This window comes from Spea bombifrons, chromosome 1 (assembly GCF_027358695.1).
Source record: "Spea bombifrons isolate aSpeBom1 chromosome 1, aSpeBom1.2.pri, whole genome shotgun sequence".
NCBI classification, from domain to species: domain Eukaryota; kingdom Metazoa; phylum Chordata; class Amphibia; order Anura; family Pelobatidae; genus Spea; species Spea bombifrons.
This window is the reverse complement of record NC_071087.1, coordinates 79187352-79197818: the sequence shown is the minus strand read 5'-3', so window position 1 is coordinate 79197818 and position 10467 is coordinate 79187352. Positions and strand designations below refer to the sequence as shown.

The window sequence follows — 10467 nt, the reverse complement described above, 5'->3', positions numbered from 1 at the left end:
TCAAGCAGCCAGTCAGTTGCAGGAATCATCAGACCACAGGGGATGGAGACAGCTGTGATTGCAGACACACACATGCAGACAAATACATATACTTAAATCCATACAGACTCATGCAACTCACTTACCCTGTCTACAGCTTGCTTTCCATGCAACTCACTGCTGTGCTACACACAGGATTACACAGGATTATGTGACTCTGCTCAGCCCTACCTCCGTATTAAGATAGTGTCATAAAATGGTTACGTCCGGGACTTTATCACTACTTGTAAAGCATGCCGTTGGCTTTCTTGGGTTGGGAGGGGGCGACAATGGCCTGGATCATGCTTGGGGTGGCAAATTGCTGCCGCTGTAAAATTGCTGCCTGGGTCCCATGTAAGGACTAGCTCTGCTTGCAGTCCTAATGTAGTTTTATAATAAACATAGGATGTTCACTATTTTCTTTGTTTGTTTTTTTTTTCTTTATTTTTTTCTTTAAATTTCATACATACAGTTGACTGGTATTCTGGTATTTTCAGAATTGTAAATAAATTGGTGCAAATCTTCTTTTGTATGCTAACAAAACCACCTGATGTCCCAAAAGCCTTGGCCAGCATAATAAATGTCATTATTCAGCCTGCTTTTCAGTACTATAACACAAAGTGCTAAGACCTTATACATATTTTGTTAAAGGAGCTTAACCCCTACAATTCATGAAACCCACATCTATGTCTTTCCTTCACAAATATATGTAAAATGGCTGCCTGGGGGACCATATCAATGCCATGTGTAGTTGACCCAGTTATGTTATGTAATGCACACAAGGCATCTATTTTGTATATAGTAACGCATAAGCCTATAAATTATTGGCTACATAAGTGGTAATAAATGAACACATCTGTTGTTAGAATCAGTGCCGGCACTAGGGATTCCCCACGCACTGACAGAACAAGCTTTATACCACCCCCAACCCAGGATATTAAGCAAGCCTTAACTAATGCCATAGAAAAATGTTATGGATAACTAGGGTCTTAGCATGCCTGGGGAATAGCACTGTATTACATAGGAATGTGGTGCTCTACAAACTTTTTGGTCTTTTCAGTAATCCATAACAAGATTTTGCAGTGGGTAGGTCTTCCCAGCATACCAGATTGGATTTTTTTTTCAGGAACACATAAATGCTAAAGCTGCTTGGCACAAAGGACACATTTATAGAGTTAAATAACGACTTCAAGTAGCACAAAAAAGTATTGAAAATTGGAATTTTTTTTAGATTCTGGAAGCAGTTGCTTGAGTATTTATTTGGCAATTCAAAAAAAAAAGTTTTGCTGAAGCATTTTTTCATGGCACTGCAGCTGTGGACTGCCTGTAGATCTGCCTGTTTTTTTTTTTTTGTTTTTTTTTTACAATATGCTGTGCTGTGGTTACATTAAGATAGGGCAGACAGGATGTGTAGAATGCATGCAGCATATACCCTAATTAAGGCATTGCTTAAAGCATTTTAAGAGTTCAATATAAGCTGTTAATTGTGATTGTACACTGGGAATTAAAGTCTGTGCAGTATCCTCAACAACTCAGTTATAGGCTCTGAGGAAAATGTGCCATATTGTATTTTGTTCAGTATGACAACCTGAGCTCCGGTACGAATTTGCATGTGAGGGCATAAATCTTTTTTTTTTTTAAATAATGACCTCAAAAATATCCCTCACAATCTTCAAAATGTATGTCACTGGGTAATGTCAATCTTTCTCAACATTTTGCAGATTCTTTGTCAACCTTGTCATCACCATAAAGTGCGAATATCATCTGCATGGAAAATCCATGATTCAGCCACTTCTGGGAAGTGACATCAGCTGTGGAAAAGTCTTCGTTCAAAGGTGCACATGATTTGTGAGTAAGAACCAAGTCAGGTCCAGATGGATCAAATCCAGAAATATAGGACTTTTGCATCAGAACCAGAACTTTTGGGGTATATCCACAAACCAAGTTCCATATATCCAATTAATCACTCAGTGGTTACCTTACCTGCTGCTTCCTCTGTGACTGTGATAATTGGACTAGGAACATAGTTAAATGGAGTGATTCGAGCAGCCTTGCTTGGAGAACTATGTCTACTGGTGGGTAAATTCACAACAGCAAGAGCTGCTTTACCCAGCTCTGGTACTGCTGAAGCCACACCTGGCCTATTTCTAACACCCATGGGATTGTTTTCCAGCGTGGGTGATGTGCTGGAATTCGTCTTTGTGATGATGAAGTCTTCTGTCTGAACTACAGCATCACTTGTTTTCCTTCGCGGTTCAATGGACTCTTCTGCTAATGGCAGAGCACAAGCAGGCAAGGTGCTTCGAAGAATATGTGGAATATCTTCATCACGAATCCTTCGCCAGGTTGCTTTACCTGAGCTATCAAGTCTTGTAACTCTTGTGCCTTCACACTTTGAAAGGCATTGACTTGTCCTGCTTTCCCCACGTGGCCCAGGAAGATTGATGTGAGGAGAAGAAGAATGTCTCTTGAAAGGTTCTGGTGCAGATGGCATATTTCGGACAGGAAGGCGGGATGGACTCTCAGAACTTGTCCTTCGTGGTGGTCGACTTGGAGATGGAGGACCATTGGCTTTAGAAGATTTGTGCACTTTGAGTTCCTCACAACGTGAAGAACAGAGAAAAACTGCAGGCAGAGCTGCGCTACTTCGAGGGGGAACACCGTGCTGACGCTGGGAAAGGGACAAGTCTGAGTGCTGCCTTCTAATGCTTCCTTTTGTTTCTTTGATGAAAGTTAATTGTCGGAGGAATCCGGTTTTCCCAGACTCACTGTTCCGAACCTGGTTGAATCGACTATTATGGAGACCAGGTTTTTTGATAGGGCTCTGTCGAGGGCTGACAGATTCCATGGCAAGTGGAGAAGGGGCAGGTGTGCCTCGTGGACTTGGCTTTTTCATGTAGGGTATGCGCACAGGAGACTTCTGAGTTTTATTACCAGGAGACGCCTGTGTGTTCCTTGTAGCCTTTGACTTTGGTGATGGTGGATTTACTGGGTCCTGTGGTTTGCGTGATGGTGTTGAGTTTTGTGAAGAACCAGCTGAGGGAGCAGAACTTATACGGGCTGGAGGGGTTGCACTTCTTTTGGGTAAAGTGAGCTCTGTTCCAAGGTCTGAAGATTTGCCTAGACGATGAAGGCTGCGAGAGCGCACAGTGTTAGGGACCTTTATGACATCCTGAACAGGTTGATTTGAAGGTTGTTTGTTGGCAGGATTTTTGTCCTGAGTGGGCATGTAGATCACAGTTCTTCCTCGAAAGACCATAGGGATATGACCCTGCTTGTGGTTTGGGGTAACTGCTGTATTACCCCTAGCAGATTTGGTTACCTCATTACCACTATCAACTGGGACTTGATTAGAGCGCTGCAACCTTGAACGTAAAGCCAATTCCCTAGTTTGTCTGCTGCGTGGTTGTAAAGGATGCCGAGTGGAGACTGAAGGACTAGACATCAAAGAATCAGATGATGGGCCTCTGGAGATGGTTGAGGAGTCTCTGGAAATAGAAGCTGAAGCTTGGTGTATCCAACTGACAATCGAGTTAGCACCTTCTCTGATAGCTTCCCAGTCCACACTGTCTAGATCAGACAAGTCCCCTACATCTTGTGCCCTTTGTTCTTTTGAGTTATTCTGTGTTTCCCCTTTATCAGCATTCCTGAGCTTGTGCTTCCTCTTGCGAGCTGAAAGTTTTCTCTTCCTGGCCACTGCTGAGTTTGTGCAGTTGTCTTCTTCTGATGTATGGCTAGCAGATGCTTCCCTGTTTCCTATTCGACTGCTTGCAACTCGGCATTGTGGCTTAGGTGCATGTCTGCTAGAATTGTTTGCTTTTTCCTGTGTATAAACAGGTTCCAGGTCACTAAGAGAGCTCATGGATGAGCTGAGTGAGTAGCAGGGCATAGGCTCATCTTCTATCATATTCTGAAATCTAGTTGGAGGAGGACCAGGTTTGATGATTAAAGTGGTCTCTCTGGTTTTAGTTCCAAAGTACTGACCTTTGCAAGTAGATTGTTCCACCTTCTTTTTTGGAGAGTCTTTGCTTAAATTTGTTGTGTCTGCATCGTCTTCGTAGAAACAGTACACTTCCTCCTCAGTGGGTGTTGTGTGACAGAATGACTGGAAAGCTAAGTTCCCATGAACATACTCACTTTGCCTTACATCGTGCCTTGTTGGGTGAATAGCAGAACAAATCCCCTGTTTACTGTTTGCAGTTACTTTTTTACTTGAATCGAGACTTCTTATCTTATCATCTGTGCGGTGCGCTTTTACAGGAAGCACTTGGTTCATAGTGTTACCTTTTCTAGTAATCTTTGAATTCACATAAATACATTTCATCTTATTCTCCTCAGTGGTTGCTACATTTCCAACTGAATATACCCCAAGTCCTTCTACTTGTTCAGGAGTGCCTAGCATGGTCCCATACTCTCTACTCTCTGTTCGGCTCCTTGACCTATCCCTTGGCTCTTGATCATCTTTCAATGAATACTGCAAAGTTTCATCACTTAGTGAAGCAGCGCTTGAGAAGTTCACAGGGGTCCCTTCAGCTGAGTCAGTGAAAGATGAGTCGTCCTTAAGTAAGTCCCTTTTCAAATGGAAATTCTTGGATGCATGAAGTTGTGTATGTGCTGGAACCAGCATGTATACCGGGACCTGCATTGACTTTTTGGCCTGTCTATTAAAGACTGGGGTACTGACTTTACAGAGTCTGGAAGGCATGGCTGAGTTAATACACTCTTTAAGAATATCAATGTCATCATCTGAAACAAGCTCAAGCTCAGATTTCTTCATCATCCCTAAGAGTCTTTCCTCACGACTCTCTCCACTTTTCTCATGTGCTACAAAATTTAAACAGTTCTTCTCAGGAAAAGGAGGAATAAGTTTAAGCTCCACATCCTTTTGAATATAATGCTCATGCAAGGGCAATGCACTCAGACTAGATGCACATGAGAAATTCTCTGTAGGATTCTCCACTGTAAAGTAAATCATGGAGTCAATGTCTTTGGGAATCTGGAACCTCTCCTTGAAATCTGTTATTTCCATGAACTTCTTTACATTATTTTCCCACTGAATGTTGAATTGATTGGTCTCCTTTTCTAAGAAGCCACCAGGATCACAATTTGGGGTTTTGCTCCTGCTTGGTGGCATGGTCTGTCCAGGGCTGTCTGGTAGCTCACTGGGGCTTATGGTTCCACTGATCATTTCACTACATGGGTCACTCTGAATTGAACTGGCAATGGAATGGCTTTCAAAACTCCCAAGGGAGCTGACAGAACTGCATCGGCTCATTACCAAAGGTGTTTCCTGAATATAGTTTTCAGAAGAGCTGGATGGGGTCATATCGTCATGTCTAGAAGGTGAAACATCCCGGAGGAAGAGTTTCTCTGATTTTGGCAGAGGGATTGCAATAGGCAAACTGGCACTGGGTGAAACATCATCCTTTTGGTAATTTCTGTCTGATGCATCCTCTCTCCCTTGTTTACTCGTATTGTGGTCTGGGTTACCCTCATCCACTTCCAAAATCTCCAGAGAGGAGTCACTGTCCAACTCATTCTCACTACGGCTTTGCCCATCTAATAGATTGTCACCAGAAGATAGTGAAGAGAGAGAACTGCACCGAGAAAAACAAATTGGGGTGCCCTCAACTTCATATTTTTGTAGTGATTCTTGCTCCCCTGCTGAAGAAGAGTAGACAGAGGTCTTTTCTGACGTTTTTATGAAGGTGTCTGTCTGTAATGACCCCAGCCATGCATTTTTTTTACCAGACAAAGCATTTTGAAAAATGTTTCCAGGGAACCCTGTACTTTTTTTCGCAATGCTTTCAGTGCCCGAGATGTGCTTGTAAGATGGAGACAACTTTATGGTATGCACCAATGAGTCTGTTGGAATTTTACTGCTAGAATTTACCATTGTATGGTCTTTGTTGTGTACCACACCATCTGTGTTCTTCAAGCTAAGAAACGTTAAATTTCTTTTCAGTGAGTTGTGAGTTTCTCTTGAATCTTCTTTATGAATTATCTCCTCCAGCTGACCCTCAGCTGAATTACTTTGCTCTGGCTTAACCAACACACTCTTTAGATCCAAACGACTCGGACGTTTTTGATACCTTTGTAGTTCTTCTTTGTAATCCATGATGGCAGGCCTGCTACAGGGTTTCATGTGCTCCCTTGGGCAGTATCCATCACTTGTGCTCCCACTGTTTAAACTGTCATTGGAGAGACTGGTGTAGGCAGTTTTTAGACGCAGAAGTGCTTGAGCTCTACTTAGGTTATCTCTCCTCATTATGCCACTATTGTCAGAAAGTCTACAAGGAGAACAGGACTGAGCTCTGGCCTCATGAAGCTCATCTGAGCCATAAGGCCAATCAATGCAGTGGTCTTCAGAGCTTAAACTAAAGCTGTCATCTGAGGATGTATGCATGATGGAAATGTCTTCTACCAGTCTGTCTATTTTGGCCACTGTACAAGTTATCTTATTGACCATTTTGTCAGGTGTTACTGAAACCTCACCATGTGGTTTCTTCAATTCACGTATATTGCTGTCAGGTTTTTCCGCTTCTGGCCCTCTCTTTATTGACCCAGCACATGGCATAGGTTGCCCTTGGTTAAAGGAGGAGTTTAGGTACATGGACAGAATTGAGGAGTTCCCAGTTTCTGCACTGCCAGATGTGTTTGGGATGTCATCATCATCAAAACACCCTGAGTCAGAGGCATAATCTTTTACCAGGCTCTCCATGTGCCTTAATGGGCCCTTCATAGGCTGAGATTTAAGTCCTTGTTTATCCATGGAGTCAAAAGTTTCTGCAAGATGTTTAGCATCCAGCTCAGCTTCCAGTGCCTTTTGCTTTCTCATATAAAGAGAGGGCATACAGGATCCTGGTGAGATGACAGAAGCATCCTTGTATTTTAGAGGCCTGTGAGCAAGCAAGTTTCTTAGAGCAGCTGCACTGCCCATTGCAATCATTTTATGCTTGGAGTGAATAAGGTTGCGCAGCATGCTGACGGCTCCTAAATCCCAAAGTAGTTCTTGGTCTTGTGGACACCGAGCAGAAAGATTCCACAGTGTCCCACATGCGTTGCTGACGATGGTCAGGCTGTGTGATTTAAGGTGCTGCAACAAAGTCTGGAGGCAGTTGTGATCACGGAGAATCTTTCTGTAAAACAAGGAATTCGTCTATTTATCAAGGAGAAACAATAATTGGCACATTAGGGATAATTGTTCCATAATTAATTCACTAAAGCAGGAAAGCACAGGTGAGTAAAATATTTGGACTCACTCACTTCACTATGAATTATGAAGAGCGGATTCTACCAAAACATTATTAGTGAATAAATGTCCACATTTATTGCTCCAATTCAAAACCCAGGTGAACAAATCTAAGTTAGAATAAGCAGCATAGAGCTTTTCTCCTCCGGTAAACATTACAGTGGGTAAGAAAAATACTAACCGTGTCTTAAGTTGTCATTTTTATATATAATTTTTTATGTCATTTTTATATATCATTTTTATGTCATTTTTATATATCATTTTTTGTCATTTTTATATATATTGTCTATACCTTTTTAACTAGGGCTGCAACAACTAATCTATGAAGTCGATAAAAATTGATAATGAAAATAGTTGCCAACGACACGACCTTCCGGTGCTCCACCATAGAAGCCCCAGCAGAAGTACCGGCCAACAGCAGCGGAGGTTATCTTGGGGGCAAAGTGGCATATCGGGGGTATAAGACATATTAGAGGGCATAGTGGCATATCAGAGGGCACAGTGGCATATCAGGGGGTATGAGGCATATAAGAGGGCAATATGGCATATAGGAGGGTATAAGGCATATCTGTGGGGGACAGAGTGGCATATCTGGGAGGCAGACAGAGTGGCATATCTGGGGGTATAAGACATATCTGGAGGTATAAGGCATATAGGGGGTATAAGGAATATCTGGGGAGGGCAGAGTGGCATATGTGCCAATTTAAGGGCTATATAATGCTTACATCACCAGGATTACTAATGACGTTTGGAAGAGTTTAAGACTATAGGTATATCTATGCATATCATTCTCAGGAAAGGGATGTACGAAGTATCAGGAGCACCATGAAGGGAGAGGGAGGGTTTGAAAGAATGCTATTCACAAAGAGCAGGATACATACGAAGGGAAAATGGATGCAAATGTATGACACTGGGGTAGCCATAAGTTGTGGGTCCTTACCTGTAGTCATCACGGGTAGCAATGAGACTGGACACATTTCGTAAGATGCCTCCGCCACTCTCTATGATGGACAGGGAGTTGCTTTGACACTTGTAGGTGAGAGTGCTCACCAGGAAGCCCAGAGATCCCTCCACAGAGCAGACAGATGCCTTGTTCTCGGTGCTGTGAGCAGACAAGTTCCACAGGGCACTGAGCACACTTTTGAGTGTTGACTCCTAGAAAAAAGGGAAAAACTGATCACTATTGTTTACACAGAGTATATAGGTGCCACTAGGCACTGCTAGGCACTGCTATATGCAGTAACTAGTGAACCTTGTTGATTTAGCCATATGTCATTTATCCATGCGTCATGCATTTTTCTGCATTGGTACAATTGGTACAATTGATATCCTTTAAACAATTCCTGATGATCATCTTACCTTTGTGGCCCGCAGGGCACACTGCATCAGACTGATTACACTGCCAACTTCTCGCAAAATCTTCTTGCTGTTCATGTCTGCTCGCCAGGATAGATTTCTCAAAATGCTTGATGCAACCTGTGATTTGCAAGATGAAGATCCAATTATAGCCTTTAAAGACCAAACTCTAAACCTAGTATAAAATGAACAAAGTGACCCACTACAGGGAATTAAATGGAAGACTGCACCTGGTGAAGTTCTTCACTCTCAGAGGCAAGGTGAGCCACAATTGCCTGCATACAACCACGTCTGGAACAAAGTGTAGCCTGTATGACAAAGAAAAAGTACTGTGATTACAGACACAGACATAGACATTCAGATTACCCTAGTTATTGCACTGAGGTTTGTGATACCAGACCTTTAACCGACACCCATAAGGTAAAAAAGGAGTTTTCTACGTTTTATATTGTGTAATTTTAAGCTAATCATACTAAACATGAATATACTGTATTTAAGACATTACTTTGGTTGAGTGTAGGCACAATGGACCCTAGTTTACTGCACAATAACAATATTTGAAAAGATTCACTGAAATAAAAAAACCTGATGTGTGGGGATCATAGAAAATACCCAAATAATGGACCCACATTCCAAATATCATGTGTTCCCCAAACATTCCTATCCTAGAACTTTGTGAATGAGCTCGCCACGAGACTCTTCAATACTTTATAACAAAGCAGCTTCTGCAACGTCTCTAAATGTCCTTGTGGAAACATTTACTTGTCAGGAGTAATTCTGAATGAATTCAGGCAGGGTTTTCAGCCATAATATACTACTGAATACCATTAGGGATATTCAAACATCATTAAATCAATGTGAATAAGTCAGCTCCAGACTATGTGACCCTGGAAATCTTCCCAATCACCCTGATATTATAGTTATAAACCCAGAGACCCAGGTTTGTTATATATAGAATTATTGCATAGTCCCCACTCCCAAGAATACAAAGGGAAACAGTGCATGTTAGGTGATTCCTTCTCCCAAAAGCATATAAGCAGATCTCATTAGACAATGATAAATAAACAATATTTAATTACATATAATTTGGTTTGTTTAGTAATCAGCTTGTCATCACTTTTGCCTTTGTGTGCATTAGAAGCCTGGATTTAACCATGCAAGGGGCTACTCAGACGGACTTGCATGTGACATTACACAGTGAGGTTTGTCTCACCTTGTTAACCACATCTCCAAAGGTCAGATTGGTGAGAGCCATTCCTGCATAGCGTCTTAGTGCCAAGCTGAGGGGATCACTAGTCATCTTGTGCATCTGATAATCCACCTCTAGGAGCTCTGCTATAGCGTGAAGGGCACCTACAGGAAGCAAGGCAATTTCGCACTATAAAGAGGGCCAGGCAATGACAGTAATTACAATGCAACATATCTGTCTTGGGTCGTCATTAATTATATTTCAGTGTTTTATTACCCAACCTACCCAGTTCATTCATTGCTCTGCGATATTCCTCATCAAATGATAGCTTCATAACAGCACAGCTTGCCTGACAAATCTGTGGTTCAACAGGGACTGGAGCTGAAAGAAGAATGTAATGTGTTATACACTGCTGATAAAGGCATAAAACACAGAGACTGGAAAAATTACACATTGTGTATTGTCAGACTGCTCTGTAGCTCCTACCTTCTAACATCCCTTAATTTCCACTTCTCCCGAACATGTGAAATTTTAAAGCAAATACTTGCTTCAGAAATGCTCGAGGTTCATTTTCCCCTCAACTTATTTCAACATTCATGCAAACCTTTTGGTATTATCTAAAGACACCCCCTACATCTGAACATGTAAGAAA

The 10467-nt window shown here is 42.0% G+C and overlaps 1 protein-coding gene across 1 annotated transcript in view; it reads right to left on the bottom strand.

Annotated features, from left to right (window-relative positions):
- Positions 1-1387: 1387 nt before the first annotated feature.
- Positions 1388-10467, bottom strand: part of APC2 (APC regulator of WNT signaling pathway 2) — a 29549-nt gene continuing 20469 nt past the window's right edge. Inside the window, exons 11-16 of the mRNA XM_053464769.1 lie at positions 10101-10196; positions 9840-9979; positions 8857-8934; positions 8630-8746; positions 8211-8425; positions 1388-7157 (exon numbers count right to left, since the gene is read on the bottom strand). Coding sequence (XP_053320744.1) covers positions 1982-7157; positions 8211-8425; positions 8630-8746; positions 8857-8934; positions 9840-9979; positions 10101-10196 — 5822 coding nt within the window. The 3' untranslated portion in view covers positions 1388-1981. The remainder of the gene's footprint in view (positions 7158-8210; positions 8426-8629; positions 8747-8856; positions 8935-9839; positions 9980-10100; positions 10197-10467) is intronic.